The sequence below is a fragment of the Thermobia domestica genome, chromosome 18, assembly GCF_964235325.1.
Source record: "Thermobia domestica chromosome 18, izTheDome1.hap1.1, whole genome shotgun sequence".
Taxonomy (NCBI): domain Eukaryota; kingdom Metazoa; phylum Arthropoda; class Insecta; order Zygentoma; family Lepismatidae; genus Thermobia; species Thermobia domestica.
Window position 1 is genome coordinate 53,700,476 of NC_137471.1, and position 25,324 is coordinate 53,725,799.

Sequence of the window (25,324 nt, forward strand, 5' to 3'; positions counted from 1 at the left end):
ATGTATATATGGGCGAATACTGGGTCATTAGTGTATGTGTGTTTGTGTAAGTTTACAAATTTTCTAGTCACTGTGCGCACAGAATTATAAATTCTTAAGAATTCCGCATCTCTAAACTTTGTATTGTGCTTACGAACATTCCTCGTGTACAGCCAAAGACAGTGGCAGCTAGAGTTTTCTTTGTAACTGTTCGTATACGTTTCAGTAAATATGGGAGTGCTTTTCTTAAGTAAGTATACCAAATATATACTTAATATTTTCTTTGTACCTTAGGTTACATTAATATTAAAATCTATCATGATATCTAGGATAAAAAATAATTTTACATAATATTTATTTTATAATTTTTATGATTTATTTAGGTTATCCGTCCTGGCCGAGGTATTTATAGGGGTTTTCCTCAGTCACACCAAGCAAATGCAGAGATTGCACCTTTAACATAGGTCCTGGCCTACACCTTTCTATATCCTTTCCCCTCCTCTATCGCGACGCCTTAGATGCCTAAACAACAAATCAAGTTCAAATTATGCGTAAGTTCAAAGGAAGGCTGTCAGGTATCTGCTTGTATGTGGTTATAAGATTGGGGAGAGGAAGTGGAAAGGAAAACGATTAAAAATACGTTTACTAAATGCAGTACTTGAACGGTTTGTATGAAGGGGAATTTTGTCCAGGAAAGGGAAATTCTGAAGCTTGTGAAGGGAAAACGGCTGTGAAGGAATTGGCATCACTGCGGTCGACTAACATATGTTTCCTGCAGTAGTTAGGTCTTTAGTATGACGCTGATAATACTTCAAAACAACTCAGCATAAGGTGGGATTTATCGAAACATGCATAAATTAAAATTCAGCAATCAATGAATGGAAAGAATCAACATTTCAATAAGCCGCGAATTGCGAAACCGAATCTTTCTGCTTGTATTTAAAAGCGCTCTTATCAATACGTACTCACTTGCTCCTATCGTGACGTCAGGTGCAAAGCAGAAATTCAAAATGAATTTGCGTATCGCATGAGGCTCTCCCCCTCGAAAAAACTTGAATTGGTAATACTGCTTGTGTTGGGGCATGACATATCATAATCGAATAAGTATTTCGATTACAAAGTTAAGAATCGATTCTCTCGATTTTGATTTGTCGGTTTGTTGACAGCTGTTGTAAGTAAACATTTGATAATCAAGCGTGATTTGCAGAAACAGGCCGGAAACAGGTGATATCTTAAAGTCAACGCTGAGTAAAGAGTTCCAAGTTCGTGTTCTTAGTTTTAATTTTACTTATTGATTATAAATTTTTGGAGCAAAACGTTTTACTGGTTGAGAAATTTGTTTCAGGTGTGTATATTTATTTATTATTACTATGCAAGATGTATACTCACTTTATTTTTAAAGGATAAATTTTGACACTGAAATAGGGCCGTGGTTGGTCACTGGTAGAGTTTTCACCTATAGTGCGTTCGATACCGACTCGCACCAAGTGAACTTTGTGGTGGACCCCAAACACCATGGGGCCGCAGTGCTTCAGTGGTAGAGCATTCACCTCTGATGCATGGGGTCCTTGGTTCGATCCCAGCTCGCACCAAATGAACTTTGTGGTAAACAAATACCATCTGCGTGGGTTTTCTCGAGTTCTCCCGTTTCCTCTCACTTTCTTCATTCCATTGTTTCATTTATATCTCATCCTAACCATTTCCTTTAGCCTAGCTGGCATAGTCGTGGGACGTAAAACTGAAAGATTTCATTTCGATATCGAGACTTTGAAATATCGATTTACAATCCTAATCCAATTACGGCAAAAGTGCACTTTGAGCAGAACAGTCATAGGAACCGATTCACAGTAAATAGTAATGCGAGAAATTACAATCTATTAATTTTAATAAAATGGATTCAAACTTCCGTAACCCTAAGGTAACCCGACCCTACTTTACCGTGTGGAACAATGCCACATCTTGTGACAAAGTCACGTGTTCTGCTCAAAGTGCACTCTTACTCCAAACGCTTTCAGCGTGATTCGAATCTGGACCTAACGCACTTGTTCACGGATTCGTTTACCCAGCAAGAATTCATAAGAAAAGTACAGATTACTTAAGATGTGGAGATTAAAAGCTACAGTTGAAATACTTGTAATAAATAAATAAAATCCTCACTAATTACTTCTTTACCCCTTTGCAGTATGCAACGGATTATATCATATTAAGATGTACTGAGCCTAAAAATGAAAAATATACTAGAGAATCCTATCACATTAGTGAGAAAACCCCAACGAAAGAGTAATTGCTAGTTAACTCCATGCTACTTCCTAAGAAACAACCTGTACAGGTCAAGTTTAGGCATACCACTGGAAATAATTGTTAAAAAATTATAATTCTTCCACTAACCTTCTTTCCATTGTTCCCTAAAAGGGAGTTCTCTTGAGCAGACCGTTCTACCAAATAGAAAATTTATAGATAAAATACGATGCGAAACATTTTTCGTGAAGGAATGAGAGTGTGAATGTAAGTAATTACTGTCAGTACACATTATATTGAAATGGATTTTACTCTTCCACTATATTCGTATATCCCCGTCGCTAACGCGCCTGCTCCCTACGGACGCACCCCCTAGCTTCCCTTAGGCACCAACTGCGCTTCTGTCCTGATTCAGCAAGATAGCATTCGTGCTTTTTTAGTGGCCACCTAGTACAAGTTGGGGCCTATGTTTAGCAGAAGGGGTCCAGTTCTTTTCTCTAAAAAATGTTACAATTTTGGTAATTTCTGTTCACTTTCGGTTAGTTTAGGGTAGGGTTGGTTAGTTTAAGTTAGGTTAGGCCAGTTTAGGTTACGTTAGGTTAGTTTAGTTTGTGTTATATTAGTGTAGGAGTCCCGCATAATTTTCGAAAAAATGATAGAATTTCGCTTATTTCTATTAATATTACGTTAGTTTAGGTTAGTTCAGGTTAGCTTAAGTTAGTTTATGGTAGGTTAGGTTAGATTCGATTACGTTATGTTACGTCTAAGTACTTGCATCACTCGTTTCTCCTGTAAATTTTGTGTTTTTTACGTGCTTCTGGACCCCTTGTACTAAACATACCCCCAAGTTGGTTAATGTTTTATGCACTGGTTTTGATGACGTACGTCCACACCATATTTATAATGAGCCCTCCTAAAGTCAATCTGCAAGTGCTAATGGAGTTTCTTATTTAGTGCATGCTCTGGTAGAAACACAAAGCTCTAACCGAACCTGAAAATGGAAGAAATGTATCAAAATTTGGTAGAACCGTCTGCTCAAGTAATGCCTCTAAAAGATTTGCGTTGGACGACCCGATCTAGGACAGATTAAGTACAACCAAGGAAGTGGGAGAACTTTTTTTTTACTAGTAAGGTTATTTTTAAGGCTTGGTTTTAATCTTTATATTTAGTAAAACATCAAAATACCTAAAATGGCGCAGAATGTAAGTCGTATACAAAAAAGTTAAGGTATGGAATGAAGTGTCATTGAAGAAGTAGTAAATATAGGGTACGAACATGAATGATACAACGAAAACAAATTTAAGTAACCAGTTTATGTTAACTCACCTTTGATTAAGTTCCGCTTTTGGAGCAAGATCTTCGAACTGAACCCAGTCTTTCGTCAGGAATATTGTGTTTCATTGGTTTCCCTGCTGCGGTGGTCACAAACCACTCTCAACCTTTAGAAGAAATTTTCGTCGTAAAACGAATTTCTTACATATTTCGGTTCCAATACCTAACCTTTCTCACAAGTTTACGAAGATCTTGTATGTTAAAGGAGAAAATATGCATGACTGGGCCCAGAATCGAACCCAGGTCTTCAGCTTATCTTGGGAGAGGTCATGGTGACTTAATGGTAGAGCGCTCGCATCTGGTACAAGGCTTCCTGGATCGATCTCGAATTATGTGTTTGTGGTAGACAAAGTCCTGTCTGTGAGTTGTTTTTTTCGTGTTTCATAATCACTCACTTTAATTAATCATGCATTTCATTTAACCTACAGCGTATAATCGTGGACGTTGTAACGACTGCTACAATCTAAAAGCCTAGTTCAAGGGAAGTTTAATTATTGCCAATACGTAACGACCTCCTCCCTTGAACTCACCTTCTTGATCCCTGATTCGAAGTCCTAGCAACCTCGAAAGGAATCGAGAAGGGAAAATATCGCGCAACGGAAAAATAAATAAACGAAAACGGAAACAAAAGGAATGAAGAACCAGAAACTTACCTCCGGTGGATGCAGATTAGAAGAGAGAGTAATAGCTCCACTCAACTCCTTTAATAAAGCTCAACTTAAATATGTATGTATATATGAATATTTTACCTTAGTTATATTAAGTGCGTTAGAAAAAAAAAATCATTTTCAGATAAGATTTATTAACAATGCTTCAACTCAACTGGTGTGGCAGTTAACCACACTATTACAATTAACGTAAGGTGCCAGTATATTTATTATAGTAACATGACATCGTGGGAAAAAAAAACTTCAAGAGAATACATTTAGATTTCTGTCTGTCAATCTCATATCCAATTGGTTTACAGTATCAACCATTACCAAATTTTCATTGTTCATCATCCATGACAGAAGTCAACAAACCAATAGTTGAAGTAAATTGTACTGTAGGTGTTAGAAACCGTTACCTGACACTTCGTCACACCACATAAGAGAAACAACTGTATTGCCGTCACACAAAGTTACATAACATTTAAGGACTTCATATCACTCATCATAGGTACGACATAATAACAGAACAGAGTGATTCTCGCCTGCGCGAGCGTCAGCTGAAAGAAGTGTTACCGCTTCCGGTTCAGTTCAGGTGCCGAAATCACAATCAATAAAGGAACGGAGGTAATATTTACTGACATCCCCGTTCGGCAGCTCCAACCATGGGCGCATTTTACTATCAATTATAATGTCATAAAATTTATACGAAGTCAAATATAGTACACCTGACGTCTTAATCACCACTTCAGCATAATAGAACTCCTGTTCACACATTTCGCATAACTTAATATGCCGTAGAAACTCAAATAATAGAGTGTACAGCCGAACATCCACTGGGCAGACACAGCAACTAAAGACTCGGACGATTAGTAATAGTGTTCCCTTACGAGCGGACAAGGTGGACGGATAGTACGGACAGTAGACGGTAGCTAGATAATGGACAAGATAGTATATCACACTTCGTAGAGGACAGTTGGATGAGACTTTGTGTATATATCAACTAGACAACATTGGACGAATGGACGATAGATACGTATATTCTTATAGACAGACAGTTACTGGCCAAACAGCAATTCAACAGCACGTAGCACCAGTAATCTAAGCAGAGGAACAACGTTCAACTCATTACTGTAACATATGATAACCCGAAGGTGGACAAACTTTGGAGAACTATAGATGCTATTCAAACAATCTTCGTAAAATGGCAACCTTACCAATGAAATCACTTGAACTTTAGACACATATAGCAAGAAGCACTGGTAAATACCATCAATATATATGTTATTATACTCAAATTTACTCAAACTGGAGCTCTAATAGAAAATATTCATGTGCACTTATAATACATTTCACCCAATACTTAATGAACTTCACAACAGAGAGAGAGAGAGAGAGAGATTTACGCTACTTACGACTTACATAATGAGAGGGCTGGCTAAGACTATTCGAGGCCGCGCACGGGCTGGGCCCCTTTGGGAGAAGGTTTCCCCCATAGGAACTCTTTACTCGGACATTGTGCCGTGTATAAGATACACTCGTGAACTATACATTTTCGTACTCACAAATATTAATTTGTACTTCTGAAGAACACCAGTGCTTTCGTTATCTCAACTCTAATAAACAACTGTATGTTTTATTTTAACTCTGATAAACCACTGTAGCTAATACGAAGAAAGAATAATTTCATTCAGTATGTTCGTGTCCCAGAATAATTTAACCGAACTAAATATAGATATATCCGTTGACCTTTAGTAGTTCGAGTTTTACTACTGAAGTTTCAAATAAAACAAGGTTAAGTTCACTTTACTTCAAGGCTCCCATGCAGAATAGTCATTGTAGATAGACTTAAAGTTAGTCACGTTACCTGAAGTGCTGCTACAAGAAGAAGTAATCAATTTTGCGCCATTGTTCAGCTTACACGATAATCACCATGTGCATGATCAACTTCCACCTTCGTATCCAAATTACTCACTTTTCGTTCACAATTTAGAACAAACCCATATCTCTGTCGACAACTATGATCCTTAGAGAATCTTATGATATAGAATAGGACGACGAAATAGCTTCTAATACATCACAAATTACATTTCTTTTCACGAAAGAAAGGAAGCTCGAAACAAAAGTTCTGTCCGGCGTAGTTTTTAGTACCCAGTATATATAAAAACAGTCGTTTCACCGCCTCGCTTCTCTCTCCTTCTCGCTGTTGGAAATTTTGGTGAAACTTTTATTACAGCTTTATTAAACAAAATAAAGATAATTTGCATAAAATATAGACATTCATGAACAAAATATATAGTAAGAAAGAACACTACAACCTTAATTTGAACTATAAATCAACGTTATAGACTGGCCTCATTCCGTAATGCTCCTATGCCTGTATATTCTCCTACTATGGGCGACTCAATAGAAGAAGAAGAAGAACATTGATAACAAACTCAAGAGCAGTTTACTAAGAGAACCAACGTCTAAACACAACAAAATCTGCATTTCAACGCAATGTTTGCGAAAGAATAATAAGCATAAGGATACTTTAAATTACCCTATTATAAAATTACGATAATAATATGAGTAATATAATTCGAAATTTACATTGAGCCTATTAACTTGTCTGTAACAAACAAGGTATGTTACAGTTCTCACCGAGCCTTGGAAAAGAAAAAAAATCTTTTTTTTTCTTTTGAATTTATGACTCGACACTTAAGAAATGAAGACTATATAAATATAATTACAAACAATATTTGCTTAAACTAAATCTTGATTAGGATGTTTAGATAGTAATTCCCTACGCTTATCTGGAGAACAATCAAATATCTTTAAGTTTTGAAAGTTTTGAGTACCTACTGACTCACCAGACAAGTTATGCAAAACTGCACAATTCTTTAGAAGTTTATGAACCAAAAAGGGTCCAATAAAACAATTAAGATACTTAGAAGTTTCTTTCTTAACAGCTGAAGAAAGATAGTGTGTTTTAACCATCACTAAATCTCCTTCTTTTAATTTTACTTCTCTTCCAGTCCTCTTCATTTTCTGACATTCTTTCTTAGGGTTACATATAGAAGTTACTATATGCTTCCGGGCTTCTGATTCTTTTTGTAGTTCAGGAGGCCACGGGAACGATCGCTTAAATGCTTCTGTAGCCGAATACGAGAGGAATAACTCAGCAGGAGTTTTCCCAGTACTACTACAAATGGAATGATTCAGAAGATCTTGATCCATTTTGATGACCTTACTCCAATTGGTCTGTTGAGTATTACACTCCAACCGAAGAATTCGATTAATTTCTTTATGGGACCTTTCAGTTACTCCATTCGCATTTGGCGAATAACTAGACGTTTGAAGATGCTTTATATTATGTTGATGACAAAAAGAATTCCAGAGTCGTGAGGTAAATTGTGAGCCTTTATCCGATATAATTACCCGAGGGTATGGAAAAGAATAGAAGTATTTTTGCTTGAGGACAGAAATAATTTCTTTAACATGTGCTGTGCGAAGAGGTAGGTAGACAACAAATCTAGAATAAATGTCAATAATTGACAAAAGATAATAATATCCATTACTACAAGGTAGCTTTCCTACCAAATCTATTCCTAACTTATCATGAGGAGCTTGAGATTCTATTTGACATGCTTCCTTAGCAATGATCCGATTAGCGAACTTAGTCTCAGCACAACGAGTGCAATCTTTCACATATTTCTTTATAGAATTTCGCTGGTTACGCCAATAGAAAAGTTTACGACATACTGACAAGCATTTGTACACTCCAAAATGGCCTCACAGATGGACTGCTTCAACAATGTTATCCACCAGACATTGTGGCACAATGAGAACCCATTGATTTGTACGAACATTCTTACGATATAGAAGACCTTTATGTTCTACGAAGTCAGAGACTTCAGATGGATTAGCGAGAGATTCCCGAACTTTCTGACAAAATGGATCGTCGGATTGACCCTGAAGAAATTCCTCACGATTAAGAAAGGAAAAGTCAAGATTAGACAACAAGTTAACCGAGAGATGGGTACTATCTCCAGGAAGTTCCGGAGGATATCTACTAAGAATATCAGCAATGAAATTGTCTTCTGATGACACATGTTGGAATTGTAGATCGTATCTTTGGAGTTTTAGAAGAATACGAGTAGTCCTAGGATCTGAACTTTTCATGGTAAACGCATGCGTAGCTGCTGCGTTATCGCAATGTACAACCGTCGGACGACCTAGAATATATTGCGAAAAATGGTCGCAAAGAAAGAGAATAGCTAATACTTCTAGTTGGAAAATGGACAAGGACAGCTCATGTGGCTTTACCCTTCTACTAGCATAAGCAATAATGACTGGGGACGATTCACCTTCAAGATATTGCGCAAGAAATCCTCCTAAATTTTCTCCACTGGCATCTGAGAAAATATGGAATGGAAGTGAAAAGTCAGGCTGGCTAAGAGCCGGTGGTTGACTCACCAGTTCTCTTAGTTTGTAAAATAACTCTAATAAATCAGGAGTGAACACAAACTTCCTATCCTTTTTCAACAAATCATATAAAGGAGATGTTAAAGCAGAGAAATTAGCTATGAATTTTCTTCTCCAATTTACTAAACCCGAAAATGCTCTCAATTGCCGTTTAGTTTTGGGAATCGGGAAACAACGAATGGGCTCATTATGTCGAGGATCAACCTTGATATTGTTTCCACTGATAATATGTCCTAGAAAATGTATTTCGGGTTGGATGAACTGACACTTTCGAAAATTTAATGAGAAATTGGCACGAGCAAAAATTTCAAAGGCCTTTTCTAAATGTTCGAAGTGGTCTTCGAGGGAAAAACTAGAAATTAAAATGTCGTCTAGGTAGACCGTGGCAAAAGATTTAGTAGTCTGATCAAAGAAAGAGTACATGATATTCTGGAAAATTGAAGGTGCACTCTTAATACCCATCGGTAATACACACATTACATACTGATGACCTGCATATACAAAACTAGTACATGTATATAATGTGGGATCCAACCCTATTCCATAGTATCCAGAAGAACAGTCGAAAGAACTGAAATACTTCGCTTTGGTTACGCGGTTCAAAATTTCGCCTATGGGTTCCACCTGAATTTTCGGCGCCAAAACCTTCTGATTTAGAGCTCGGAGGTCCAAAACTGGACGTACTCCTCCTGACGCTTTACGTACGCAGTGTATCGGATTACGATACGGAGAAGGTTGTTCCCTAGCTAACCCAAGCTTGATCCAGGTTTGAAGTTCTTTCTCAAAAGCAGGTTGAAGTGCTTGGGGAACAGGATAGTACGGTCCTACTATCGGTTTTTCATCTATTAATTGAATTTTATAGAGTGGTGCACGCACCCGTCTAGGATACTCCGAAAATAAATATCGGTACTTCAAAAGAATACTGGCTAAACGTTGTTTCGAATTTTCATCTAAGTCGATTCTCGACTTAATGTAATCCTGAATTTCAACCTCAGAAACATTAGGCTCTGGATCCTCTGATGAATAATGTTCAACAGGATTCATCGGAAATTTCATAGGCTGCTTCACTGACTGTTGAGGTTCCTCAATGGTTGAAGTCACTAGAGAAGTGTTTTTATTCTTCTGTTCAATAGCTCTAACTGGCCATGTGGATGAAGAGACTTCCACACGATTCGAAGAAATTCCAACAAATAAGACTTCAGGCCTTATGGTCTGTAAGGAAATCTGAGTCCCAGACGAAGTTTGGAGTCTAACTTCATTTTTACCTCGATCAATAATACCATTGAATTTATCCAGGAAAGGACATCCTAAGATGATATCAGTTCGTAAATACTTCATTACAAATATAGGAGTTTCAAAAAGGTGACCTTGAAAATTTAAATTGAAAGTTTGTAATCCCTGTACTTGGAATTTTTCCTTTCCTGCAAAAGCTCCTAAAGTGAGTCTAGTATACGGATGTAGCTTGGCTGCTGGGAAAGTTAATTTTAGACGTTTCCACACTTCCCAATCCATTAAATTCAGCTCAGCGCCGCTATCCACCGTACACCGCAGATCTATGCCAGCAATGTTCCCTTTTATCATGGGTGAAGGGGAAAAATAGTACTCAGACGAGGAACAGACATAATCGTCTTCAACTACAAAATTAACATGAAATTCTAGAAACGGATTTGTAGTCTCAGAAGAGTTTGACGAGGTCACTGTACAAATACTTCGAAAGGGGTCTTGTCCTTCGCAGCTTGCCTGCCCCTTTCTCATTGGCAGCTGCGGGTCATGTTTTCCGAACTGTTTACCTGTTCTCTCGAATTCGGAGACCCTTCACTGTTACTGCTAGACATCTGTCTAGATCCATCATTTTCTTCTTCTCGGTCATTATTATAACTATTGTTATTGTTATAGTATCGATTTCCATTATTTCGATATCGATTTCCTCTTCCTCTAAATCGTCGATTTCGATTATTACCTCGAAACGAGTTCTGATTATAATTATTAAAGTTCTGAGAATACTCCGGGTTCCTCTTTTCGGTTTGACAACTGCTATCAACCGTTTTATTCTGATTAAAGTTTTGATTAGTTTTGATAACCTTCGCCTGTTTAATAAATGATCTCTTCCTAGAAGGAGGTTCGAACTCGGTACGCGGACCGGTAATCGAAGACAAGTTCCCAATCTGAATCATCAGATCGACTAAGTTCTGACTTGGATTAACAGATAATAATCTTACATCATCGTAAGGTAAGCTTCCCAAAATTAATCCTGAAAGTTCCTGAAAGTTAGGATTTTCGGTAATGTTATAGTACATTTCAACCAAGAACCAAGAAAATTCCAGCAACGAAGAATATTTATTTTTATCATATTTTAAAGATTGGAGATATCTTTTCTGCATCAGCTCGGTTTTCTCATTACAATATTGACTTTTGAATAACCGGATACAATCATCAAATGAACGGATTTCATGTAGGACAGACTGAATCCAGACTTCAGCTCCATCTCGCAAGCAACTTTGAAAAGCTCTAATCTTTTCAAAATCCGACACTGAATATCGATCTATACAACGTTTGAAATTTCTGAGGAAAGCTCTGGATGCACCAGGACGAATTTCTCCACCAAAAGTAGGAAAATAAGTAAGATCTTTTAGTGAGATCTGTTTAGATTCATAATTATATTGCTGACTAGGAATCCTAGACCATATAGGACCATTGTCAAAAGGACTTAAGTTGGACACATTATAGAAAGGTGTAGAACACTGACTCCAAGGGTTAATTGGATTACTAATGGAACTACCCCAACTGGGTTGACTGAATGATGAGTATTTCGGAGTCGAGTGACTCGAATTCCAATTAGACATAGTATAGACCGGAGAACTACTATTGCCAAAGGTAGGCACAGTATTTCCACCAATACTTGGAAAAGTATCTAAATTAAACGGGGACTTCATCGGCGGAACACTAGGGATAGGTTTAGAAAACCAAGAAGTATTAGTTGCTGTAGTAGCACCATTAAATAACATTCCATCCGAATGTGAAGTCGGCTGATCATTATACTCATACTTACTCTTTTCAGCAGACGTCCTATCTTTTCTGACATCTATGAAACAAACTCTCTTAGGAGCAACACTATCGTCTCCCCCTTCAGTCTCAATATTTATTTCTTTCGAAACCGGAAACTTCGCTCTAGCTTCCTTAATTTCTTTCTGAAGCTGCTCATAACGAAGCTCGAGTTTCTGTTGCAAAACAGAGACTCTTTTAGTTAAGCTTCTCTGTTCATCACAAACCGATTCGAGAATAGTGGCAGTAGTTTCATAGCCTTCTTTAATTGAAGTTATCTCCTTGCTATTAGTATCAACTAATTCAGGCAAATTTCGCAATTCACCCTGCAATTCTTCCGCTTTCTGATTTACTTTCAAGAGGTCACTCTCGACAATTTGCAGTCGAGCCTCTTGTTCTAACTGGGATCCAGTTATCACATTTATTTGTTCGCGTAGTTTGTTCGATTCCTCGACTATTTCTTTGTGTGCTTCTAATTTGACTTCGTTAATTTTCTCAGCTAAGATCAAAATTTCATCATGCTGCCTATCAAACTTTTCATTAAGCTTTTCGTTTTGTCTGTCCAGTTTGTCGTTCTGCTTTTGTGACTCTTCGCGTTGGTTGTCTAGTTTTTCATTCATATTTTGTAAAAATGCAAACAAACGCGTTTCCATCGAACTCTCTGATCCGCCAATAGGGGACGAAGTAACTACAGGAAATTTTAGAACATCTTGTTCATTTTGGTTGGACTTAACCAAGCCACCATTTTCGAAAGATTATTCGATTTTCCCATTTCCATTTGAGGGTTGGCAACTCTGACAAATCCATTGATACGAATCCCGACTTACTAATTCAAACATGCTATCGGATTCTTTTATCCCGACACAACGGAAGTGATACCATCGGGTACACTTTTCACACATGACTGAATCTTCTCGTTCAGCAGTTTCTGATATTACAGACTTATTACTTTGATTACAGCACGCGTATTCTCTATCAGAATCGGAGCTAGCAACACTGCCCCCAACTGAAATTCGCTCAGACGTTGACATATTAACAAGTACACAACAACACTATCACAAAATATATCACACAATATATATATATGTATATATATCAATACAATAGAATACTTCCCTTGGGAGAAACCAACACCAGTAACCCTACCAGTGCACATCACCGAACAGTCTGCCTCACTATCATATTCTTTCTCCTCTCTCTCTGTTTTTTTTTTTTTTTTTTTTTTTTTACTCTCCTTCCATCCACAATCCTACCGTCAGAAAAATCCTTGGCTGGTTCGCCAAAAATTGTAACCACTGCTACAATCTAAAAGCCTAGTTCAAGGGAAGTTTAATTATTGCCAATACGTAACGACCTCCTCCCTTGAACTCACCTTCTTGATCCCTGATTCGAAGTCCTAGCAACCTCGAAAGGAATCGAGAAGGGAAAATATCGCGCAACGGAAAAATAAATAAACGAAAACGGAAACAAAAGGAATGAAGAACCAGAAACTTACCTCCGGTGGATGCAGATTAGAAGAGAGAGTAATAGCTCCACTCAACTCCTTTAATAAAGCTCAACTTAAATATGTATGTATATATGAATATTTTACCTTAGTTATATTAAGTGCGTTAAAAAAAAATCATTTTCAGATAAGATTTATTAACAATGCTTCAACTCAACTGGTGTGGCAGTTAACCACACTATTACAATTAACGTAAGGTGCCAGTATATTTATTATAGTAACATGACATCGTGGGGAAAAAAAAAACTTCAAGAGAATACATTTAGATTTCTGTCTGTCAATCTCATATCCAATTGGTTTACAGTATCAACCATTACCAAATTTTCATTGTTCATCATCCATGACAGAAGTCAACAAACCAATAGTTGAAGTAAATTGTACTGTAGGTGTTAGAAACCGTTACCTGACACTTCGTCACACCACATAAGAGAAACAACTGTATTGCCGTCACACAAAGTTACATAACATTTAAGGACTTCATATCACTCATCATAGGTACGACATAATAACAGAACAGAGTGATTCTCGCCTGCGCGAGCGTCAGCTGAAAGAAGTGTTACCGCTTCCGGTTCAGTTCAGGTGCCGAAATCACAATCAATAAAGGAACGGAGGTAATATTTACTGACATCCCCGTTCGGCAGCTCCAACCATGGGCGCATTTTACTATCAATTATAATGTCATAAAATTTATACGAAGTCAAATATAGTACACCTGACGTCTTAATCACCACTTCAGCATAATAGAACTCCTGTTCACACATTTCGCATAACTTAATATGCCGTAGAAACTCAAATAATAGAGTGTACAGCCGAACATCCACTGGGCAGACACAGCAACTAAAGACTCGGACGATTAGTAATAGTGTTCCCTTACGAGCGGACAAGGTGGACGGATAGTACGGACAGTAGACGGTAGCTAGATAATGGACAAGATAGTATATCACACTTCGTAGAGGACAGTTGGATGAGACTTTGTGTATATATCAACTAGACAACATTGGACGAATGGACGATAGATACGTATATTCTTATAGACAGACAGTTACTGGCCAAACAGCAATTCAACAGCACGTAGCACCAGTAATCTAAGCAGAGGAACAACGTTCAACTCATTACTGTAACATATGATAACCCGAAGGTGGACAAACTTTGGAGAACTATAGATGCTATTCAAACAATCTTCGTAAAATGGCAACCTTACCAATGAAATCACTTGAACTTTAGACACATATAGCAAGAAGCACTGGTAAATACCATCAATATATATGTTATTATACTCAAATTTACTCAAACTGGAGCTCTAATAGAAAATATTCATGTGCACTTATAATACATTTCACCCAATACTTAATGAACTTCACAACAGAGAGAGAGAGAGAGAGAGAGATTTACGCTACTTACGACTTACATAATGAGAGGGCTGGCTAAGACTATTCGAGGCCGCGCACGGGCTGGGCCCCTTTGGGAGAAGGTTTCCCCCATAGGAACTCTTTACTCGGACATTGTGCCGTGTATAAGATACACTCGTGAACTATACATTTTCGTACTCACAAATATTAATTTGTACTTCTGAAGAACACCAGTGCTTTCGTTATCTCAACTCTAATAAACAACTGTATGTTTTATTTTAACTCTGATAAACCACTGTAGCTAATACGAAGAAAGAATAATTTCATTCAGTATGTTCGTGTCCCAGAATAATTTAACCGAACTAAATATAGATATATCCGTTGACCTTTAGTAGTTCGAGTTTTACTACTGAAGTTTCAAATAAAACAAGGTTAAGTTCACTTTACTTCAAGGCTCCCATGCAGAATAGTCATTGTAGATAGACTTAAAGTTAGTCACGTTACCTGAAGTGCTGCTACAAGAAGAAGTAATCAATTTTGCGCCATTGTTCAGCTTACACGATAATCACCATGTGCATGATCAACTTCCACCTTCGTATCCAAATTACTCACTTTTCGTTCACAATTTAGAACAAACCCATATCTCTGTCGACAACTATGATCCTTAGAGAATCTTATGATATAGAATAGGACGACGAAATAGCTTCTAATACATCACAAATTACATTTCTTTTCACGAAAGAAAGGAAGCTCGAAACAAAAGTTCTGTCCGGCGTAGTTTTTAGTACCCAGTATATATAAAAACAGTCGTTTCACCGCCTCGCTTCTCTCTCCTTCTCGCTGTTGGAAATTTTGGTGAAACTTTTATTACAGCTTTATTAAACAAAATAAAGATAATTTGCATAAAATATAGACATTCATGAACAAAATATATAGTAAGAAAGAACACTACAACCTTAATTTGAACTATAAATCAACGTTATAGACTGGCCTCATTCCGTAATGCTCCTATGCCTGTATATTCTCCTACTATGGGCGACTCAATAGAAGAAGAAGAAGAACATTGATAACAAACTCAAGAGCAGTTTACTAAGAGAACCAACGTCTAAACACAACAAAATCTGCATTTCAACGCAATGTTTGCGAAAGAATAATAAGCATAAGGATACTTTAAATTACCCTATTATAAAATTACGATAATAATATGAGTAATATAATTCGAAATTTACATTGAGCCTATTAACTTGTCTGTAACAAACAAGGTATGTTACAACGTAAAACTAAAATTTCATTATTTTTTTCAGCGTACTGTACCGATGTAATAACCATTGTGCTATCCAGTCAGCTTCTTAATCGATTATATGTTCTGTCATTCGTGGAGTCGGTCAGCCACTCATACTACATAAACTGTATCAACTTCTATTGTATTGTAGTTTTGAACAACCCAACGTTTGCACTACAAAACACTGGTATACATATTATTAGTTACTAGTATATATATATATATATATATATATATATATATATATATATATATATATATATATATATATGTGTGTGTGTGTGTGTGTGTGTGTGTGTGTGTGTGTGTGTGTGTGTGTGTGCGCGCTATTTATATGTTGAAGGAGAAAATAGCGGATTTTATATCATACCAAATCCTCTATAGGTTGTAATTCAACGACATACAAGAAGATTTGAAAAAATGCATGATTGGACCGACAATCCAGCCTTGTATAGTGTAGCTTATCGCAGCGACACGATAACGTGGAGACGCAAGTTCGATTATCGGTTCAATTGTGTATTTTTGATTCTCTGTATATTATACGGACAACTCGGTTGAAATGCAAGTAGGATACGAGGTATACAGTGTTTGATAGTTACTCAAATAGAGCAGAAAATATTTTCTTAGATGGCTACATTCCTCCAATGAAACGATTTATTTTGTAATTTGACTTTTGAATATAATAAGTTTGGTAGTTTTCATATATAGAAACTTAAGTTCAGAATATAACTTTTTCTCTCTCTCAGATTGAAAGCTGAATGATTGCCATCAAGAGATTGCTTCAGAGAAATCCAGTATTTCAAGGATCTCTCAAGTTACAATCCTGCATGGCATCCACAAGTAGTGACAAGTTGAAAGGAAAAGTCGCTGTAGTAACAGCGTCTACTGCTGGGTTAGTAAAAAATTAACTATTTTGGTAAGTTTTGAAACATAATAATTAAGTTTTAAAAAATGTTCTCAACTAAACTTTCGAATTGTAACTTTGTTCTTCTAAAATGCAAAATTTCTAAAAATATTTTTTCCATGGTTCTCATGGGTGAACAATACATCAATAAACCATGTTACTAACTAACTTCTGGCGTACTAGCTAAAAATGAATATCTACAAGGTGTTCCTAAAGATCGTTTACAACGCTTGAGAGATGGTTCCTCACACGAAAACAAATAAAAAGGTTATGTGCAAGTTTTACAACTGAGGCTTCGTTCACGAGATAGCCGCTCAAAAGGTGACAAAGTGAACGTCACACCTCACTGAGACGAATACTATCACAGATAGAGAGGCGATTCCAAGGGAATCATAAAGAAGTCGTATATGTGCTTCGTCCGGGGTCAGTATGAAATGTTCATTGCACGCATGCGCAATGGAATCCTCAAGGAAAATGGTAATTTCCAGCAAGAACAAAGTATGGGAAGGGTATAGAACGCAGCATTAAGGATCGTAACAAGCAGAAATGCATGAATTACAACACATTGCGACAGCACACACAAAAACATGATCACGGAACAAAATCCGAAGCGTTGAGCACAGTTGCATATCTCCGGTACACACGAGGAATGAACGAAACGTGTCATGTGGTATACGAGAGATAACATACATTGTGTACGTGACTTTACTAGTAGGAAGGAAAGACGATCACAAAATCAGACCTTAGAACCTCCAAAAGTCATAAAATGTGCGTATAGTTTTCAGTTACATGTGATCTTTTCCTTACCGCATCCAAAGGAAAACTTGTTGCTACATAAAAGACGTGATGTATGAAATTCGTTGTTTCTTCATCCCGTAGACTAAAATTTGTTCTCTATTGATTTTATGTGTAATTATTTTTATTGCTAGCTCCTTGAAAGTATTGTTGTTTGTTTTATGTATTGGTTCCTTTTTTAGCATTGGATACGCAATCGCTCGTCGCTTGGCAGCTGATGGAGCAAATGTTATGATAAGCAGTAGGAAACAGAAGAATGTGGAAGAAGCGGTATCACGGCTTACGAAGGAAGGATTATCCGTTGCTGGAACTGTGTGTCACGTGTCCAAAGCTGAAGACAGATCAAAACTTTTTCAAGAGGTATGTTTTTTTTTAAATTCTTTTAAATGTTTAATCATGTTAAAAAAAACACTGTAGTCTCTACTTATCAGTTGAAAACTATATCCTCCCTCCTGTCTATCACAAAATACGCTTATTTGGTGGTTAACTTTTAAATCACACTTTTAAAAATATATTTAGCAGCTTGAATAAGTGTTAAACAGAAGATAGTGATCACAGTACTTTTGAATTTGACTGTCTTAATTAGAAAAAAATCTGTGAACAAATAATGTTAGTTCAGGGTTCCTGTTGGTCAGGGAAGTCAGGGAAAATGGTGCAGGTCAGGGAAGTTCACGGACAAAGACTGGAAATCAGTTTTCTAACATTAATTTTATGCCAGTTTCAGTTTAACCAACCATTATAATGGACGTTGTTCAAATTTTTATGGAAAGTGAGTGGAATGTACGTATGAGTAATTGATTACTATTTGTCTGTATACAATAAATGTTTTCATATATAAATATTCACCGTTATTTATTCCTTATTTGCATGTCTACGTCAACCGACACCTGTCATAAAAGTCAGGGGACTTCCTGCCAAAGGTCAGGAGAAGTCAGGGAAGTAGATTTCTCCAGATTAGTAGGAACCCTGTAGTTTATTTCTAGATATATACATCGTATTGTTACTTTATAAGAAAATATGTAAAAATTAATAATTATAATTTTTTGATCCGTTAATTGTTAATTTGCTTTGCATTGTTGTACGTGGATTTGTCTCATAGCCCAGACTCTTATTCCTACCAAAGAACTCCTCCGTGGCTAAGCGGTTAGCATCCGAGCCTTTGGCGTGGGAGACCCGGGTTCGATTCCCGGCGGGAGCTCATGCGGACCCTGCAATGCTTCAGCACAGAATCTCAGTATAGCAGTCTGAGATCACTGAAGTCCGGAAAGAGGAACTCAAATCTGACCCAGAATCTCAGATCGACACCGATCTCTCAGGGTCTCACCAGAGAGCGATCACCCACTGGGTAAACAGGGCCTACATCTGGCTTTCATTGTACTGAATGCCATATCCAGGTCCCCCATACCAAGTAGTAGAACCTCACTCTTGTGTACGAGGTGTCGGTAAAAATAATTTTAAAAATCCTTTCTAACAATTTCTCAAAATTTGAATTTAAAAAAATGTTTAAAAAGAATAACATTTAATTTTTTGATGCTTGAAACGCAACTAATCAGAAGTATTAAGGATCGGATTGACCATAGACAGGAACAACATCTCATCACCCAGCCAACATCTTTTGTTTATATTACAAATATATACCTCGCACTAATTACCATGTTTGAATTGCACTTTATTCCCTATGCGCTCTTTCTTTAAAACCTATTGTTTCAAATCTACTTCGGTTTATATATATAAAATGAAAAATGAAATGAAATAAAATCTTTAAGTTTTACGTCCCACGGTATGCCGGTTAAACTAAAGGAGATGGTGATGATGAAAATGAATGAAATGGTGGAATGAAGAAAGTGGGAGGAAACGGGAGAACTCCGAGAAAACCCACGAGTACGGAGTTTGTCCACACGGCGTGAGCGGGGATCGAACCAGGGACCCCAAGCATCGGAGGTGAACGGTCTACCACTGAATAAATAAATAGAATGAGTTAGTGGATTAATTATTTATATACTAAACAAAACATAGTGTGATAAATAATAAGAAACTACTATACTTATTTTTGGATCTACGACATTCAGGTTAAAAAAAGCGCAATAACATCACTAAATTGCTTGGCTCGTGAAGATGATATACTAACATAGATTCTCCCTAGGCCTCTATCGAACCAGGGGCTTTAAAATGTCAGTGCCAAGATCCCTCTTTTCGCATTATCACAATAGTACACTATCTCAACAGAATAACGAAACACAACATTACATTCTTTTAAAATATACACATAAGCACAATAATTATTATTCAATAATGTAAATGCACTGACCTTAACCTAACTATAAAATATAATAACTACACACTACGATAATACTATTAAAAAATCTCTTCGCTCTCTGTCATAGGCTACAAATTAATTCGCTTATATGAAAATATCGTTCGGAACCAAGCACAACAGGAAAATTTTACACTGAAACACACTAACCAACGCATATTGTTTTCAATTGTACTTACATATGATTCCGAAAGCAGAGTAAGAATTAGCAGCCTCTCATGCTATCTTCGAATCCTAAGATTTCGCGGCACCGTTTAATTCAGAATTAAAGAAGTAACCGAAGTAGATCTATATACTAAATACAACTAGTATTAAACCATGCGTGAGCTAGCGACTCTTTGAAACAAATGAAACGGTTACTGCGGAATCATATATACTAAAACAGAACTTAGACAAAAGCATAAGATGGAATATAATTTTCAAGTGCAAGAGACCATAATCTTTCATGTACTTCTCTATTATATTTTTTTTTCACATATTACTATTTATCCATAAAAATTTACTTTAGGTTAGTATTTCTTACACAGAATACGAATTTTGTAACGTGATTGGTTCTCTATCCCCCTTCCTCTACCAAGGTATAAAATTTTAAGAACACATTACAAAATCAGTTAAAGTGTGGTACCAAAGAGAACTATTTTCTTACAACAACATGGTTTTCATTCCTTCACTGTTTGCGAGATTACACATTATTTTGAAAATCACATTAAAAGCCGAAATGTAGAATGAATCGAATTTCACTGTTTTAGATAATTCCAAGACCTTAAACACTTCACAAAACTGCAATTATGATACAAAATTTTACCAAAGAACTTACTTGGCTCCTAATTGCAAAATTTAAGATTTTCTACTATCGGATACTTCCTATACAGTGGATTGCCAATCAACCACTCTTCCGTCCAGTTTCTGGTATAAGACAACTGCATCCACAATTTCAAACGGGTATTGATGTAAATCGATTCCTCACAGCCATAGAATTTGATTTCTTCAATCTTTTATCATTCAGCAAAATATGTAAAATGGAATAAACCAGATTGTTTTGATGATACCACTTCCATCATGATGTTCGACAGGTTTTCAAGTCCAAAATGTGAATATACACGAATTTCAAGATTTCCGTGTTGTATAAACTAAGTAAGTTTGAATTTAAAAAAAAAAAAAAAAAAAAAAAAAAAGGACTATAAGCTATATATTATTTTATATAAAGAACACTTCAAATAAAAATCATTTTACCAAAACCTAGGATTTTCAACTTTCGTATCTATATTACATACACTAACTTAAACAACCATTGAGAAAATTGAAGAACGAGCAAAATCCAGAGTACTGATTCCGTAACAGTATCCGTGGGTTTTCTCGGGGGTGCTACCGTTTCGTCCCACATTCTCATTCCACCAGCTCTTCCATCATCATTCACTTGCCTTAATCATCCGTTTCCCTTAGCCTAAAGGGCATAATCGTGCGACGTTAAACTGAAAGATTTCATTTCATTTCATTTCTAGGTATAAGTAGTCGCTGAAACACGAGTATTTGTGTAATATGTTGATGGTGCGAATTTTAAAATTTGTTTATTGAAATATTAGTAAAACTTCGAGAAAATTATCTATTCAGCAGGTAGCAGGGAAACCCAAGATATGACAAGAGATTCTCCCACCCCCGCCTCCTTTCTTGGACATATGACATGTTTTGGCTAATGAAGCAATAGCCTAGATTTCCATTCTACTTGAAATACGTTTTTCTTTGACACTTAAATCTGTGGCCCAGTATTTTAATAAGTTGAGTCCTGTCTTGTTTAATAACGCATTGTTTGGAAGACTTCAGTGAAAAGGCGTTCCGAAAACAGAAAGAGTCTACACTTCTACCTAGTATATTCCGGTATTCATCCTATGAAATAAGCCAAATTAATCAATCACTACACCATACGTTTTGATTACCAATGACCATACTACACAAAATACCCGATTTAGATATTTTGTTAAGATAAAAGCAATATTTTAAAAAATCTTGTGATAATTTTGTATTAGGTAACGAATAAAATTAACTGAAAGAGCTTGTAATAGACGAATCAGGTACATATATACTAAATAATGTTTTCTTTATTTTTTTTTTTCTTGCCAGACCATAAATAAATTTGGAGGAATTGATATTCTGGTCTCAAATGCAGGAACAAACCCTAGTCTTGCTCCACTCTTCGAGGTAAGTGATGTTAAGTTTATTAATAAAAATGTATAACTTTTGTCATGTTCAAAATACAGACAGGCCTCGTTTGGTATCTCCATTTAATTCGATTTAACTAATGAAAAGATCTACGTTTTGGATTAAAGAAGAATCCATTTGCTAAACAAAATGGAATATATATATAGATATAGATATATATATATATATATATATAGATATATATATATATATATATATATATATATATATATATATATATATATATATATATATATATATATATATATAGATATATAGATATAAAATATGTTAAAAAAGGGTATAAGTGCGTCAGTGCACTAATCTTAGGACACATACCTATATATTGATGTACAGTAAAGTCCCAATTAATCACGAGTGCCGCGAAAAACTTTTTTAACCCTCCTACAGTCGCGCTCAATTATTTTTCATAAGTAGTCGCTGCGAACTGGCACTCTGCATGCAAATAAGTACCGTATGTTCTAAAACATAAAAATAAATTGCATTGTAAAAATTACTATTTCTAACAATAGTGCTGGTTTCGAAGTGCAACTCTACTCTGATAAGCAGAAGCCGATTGTTATAATGTATGAAAAACGGGAATTGGGAAGAGTGATTTGCGTGGTAGTAAATTACATTCATTGTTCACTACGGAGTGATAGTTCGCGAACGATCACTGCAGGGTTAATTACGAACCTCAAGAAAACCAATTTTAATCCTAGCCAACAACCTGGAAAATACAATAGGCCCTACAGTGCGAAAATCGGAAATTACTGACAGGTTTATAGTATAGTTTTTTTTTTTTTTTTTTTTTTTTCACTGTTCCTTAGTTTAGTGATTTAGACATAGAGCAAAGGTATTTTAAAAGTTTTATGTTTTTATACAATAAAAAAGTTTTTATGCTGATTTTTTTCGTGTTATCCGCGATGCCCTTGCCTTCCAATTCCACGGACAGTCGGGGTTTTACTGTATATAGTAATAAAATAATAGGAATAAGCTACCATATACTGCGAACATCAAGTGACCATCAACAGTAATAAAATTTTCGTAATCCTTCTTAAATTATCATTATGTGTCGCTGAGGAAACAACCCCGACTGTAATGCTCGAAATAAGAAGAAAAATTTACTACAGAACATTAGTGAGTGATATGTTATATTATAATGTGTTCCATACGCTCAGTAAGGAAAGTACAAAACTAGTTTTACATTACATGTGTCTTTAGAAACGAAGTTCCAAGTACAAATTTATTTGCAGTAGTAGATCGTTCAAAAAGAAGAGCTCTTCGGGTATTAGGATGTACATTAACAAGAATTTAAATGTCACCATTTTTCAGTTAGGCACAAGAAAAAAAAAAAATAAAAATAAATAAATGAAATTCTGAGTAGTGAGTAAAACTTGCATATGAGTTTTCTAGAATTACTGATGAAAATAACAGGTTGCTGAAACAATTTAGTGCAATGGACGCAGTCTTTTTCTGTGCTAATTACATTAAAATTACAGTTCATTTCAAAGAGGAGACAAGAATACTTCCCGCATATCAATCAATAGGCGAACAAAGCTGGTACAGTACTCGACATCCTTAAGGTATTAATCATTATCATCTAATAAGAAAAGGCCAAATATTACACTATTTTTTTTTTAATAAGTAGTATTTCTGTCATGTGAACACCACGTAAAGGAGTTTGGTTTATATAGCGTGTTATTTCCTCAGTTAGTATTGAAACTGGAATTGGTACCGGATTTCTGCCACTTCTGGTGTTAGTAAAGAGATTAAAGTGAATACATTTTTGGGACGTTTAATTGATTAGAGAAAACCACTTCTCGATATCTAATACCGTTACTTTGTAACGGTCAATGTTAAAAATCAGAAGTGGTTGATTGCTGTCACTTCCGATTTGAGTAAAGGGTTTAATAGAGACGATGGTACCTATTCTTGGAACGATTCCAAAATAACTCTTTCACCCTATCTTTTACCATTTTTGCTCTATGTAGATCAACATTGGAACCGAAATTGTAGTGAATTTCTGTCATTTCGGTCTTTGTAAAGAGTTAAGAATGGAGATCAATTGAAATCTTAGGGCGGTTAACCGATTACCACAAACAGCTTCTCGCTATCTATTACAGTTTTTGCCCTATAGTTGTCAATGTTAAAACTGAAAATGGATGATTTCAATCACTTCCAATCAACGAACCTGATTTCTAACTTTTGACCCTTTACATCTTGGCAAAAAATTTATGGTGATCCATTAAGTAATTTTTAAGATTTTTGGGTCTCCCGGACGGATGAACACACGAATATAAAGAAGTTTTTGGTAAACGGAAGTTAGTAAGGACAGGAAATCTTTAAGTGTCCCATCTTATGATTATATGAAGATAACCAAGAAAGTTCTGTCGCTTTTTCATCCACAACCTTCGAACATCGATATGTCACCTAAGACGTACTTGGAAGATCAAAAATAGTCCCCATCGGCATCGACGACCTTCTGCCAACGTTCTGGAAGGCCATGGATTCCATCGCGATAGAACTTGGGAGGCCGTGAAGCGAAAAAGTATCAAGTGCATTTTGCACCTCTACTCGGGATTTGAACTGGCGTCCTCTAAGGTGATTGTCCAAGAAATGGAACATGTGATAATTGGACGGTGCAATGTCCGGGGAATACGACGTATGCAATAGTATTTCCCATCCAAGGCGTAGAATGGTATACCGGGTCATCCTAGCCACGTGGGTCATAGCGTTGTCCTGTAATAGGGGGACTCCTTTGCGATTGAGAAGTGCTGGCTCCATAGTTTTGAGTTTTTCTTGAACACGGCTACACTGCTGACAGTACACAGTTGCATTGATGCTCTGACCAGCTGGTAGCTATTCCCGATGCACGATGCCGCGAGCAGTTCACCAAACACACAGGAGGACCTTCTTCTGGTGCAGTACTAGTTTCGGCTGTTTTGGAACCGGTTCATGGGATGCTAACCAATGATGACGCCGCCGTGGAGCTCCGTACAGGTGCCCACTTCTCATCACATGTCAACAATCTGTCCAGAAATGGCTCTTTCCTCAGACGAGACAGCAAAGAAACACAATTGTCAGCTCGCGTTGCCTTCTGACCCGGAGTCAAATCATGTGGGACTCAACTCGGAGGTGCTGCGGAATGGCTTTTCCACTTACACTGAATTGTAGTCCCAGTTCCTCACATGTATGGCCACTGTTCGCCTCAATTGTTGCCTGAAGATCTTCATTCTGTATAAGTGTTGATCTTCCGGCACGTGGTGCGTCTT

The 25,324-nt window shown here is 36.5% G+C and overlaps 1 protein-coding gene across 1 annotated transcript in view; it reads left to right on the forward strand.

Moving 5' to 3' along the window:
- Positions 1–1,156: 1,156 nt before the first annotated feature.
- Positions 1,157–25,324, forward strand: part of Dhrs4 (Dehydrogenase/reductase 4) — a 42,927-nt gene continuing 18,759 nt past the window's right edge. The window contains exons 1-4 of the mRNA XM_081745088.1: positions 1,157–1,324; positions 16,587–16,732; positions 17,722–17,899; positions 21,972–22,049. Of these exons, the coding sequence (XP_081601214.1) occupies positions 16,599–16,732; positions 17,722–17,899; positions 21,972–22,049 (390 nt within the window). The 5' untranslated portion in view covers positions 1,157–1,324; positions 16,587–16,598. The remainder of the gene's footprint in view (positions 1,325–16,586; positions 16,733–17,721; positions 17,900–21,971; positions 22,050–25,324) is intronic.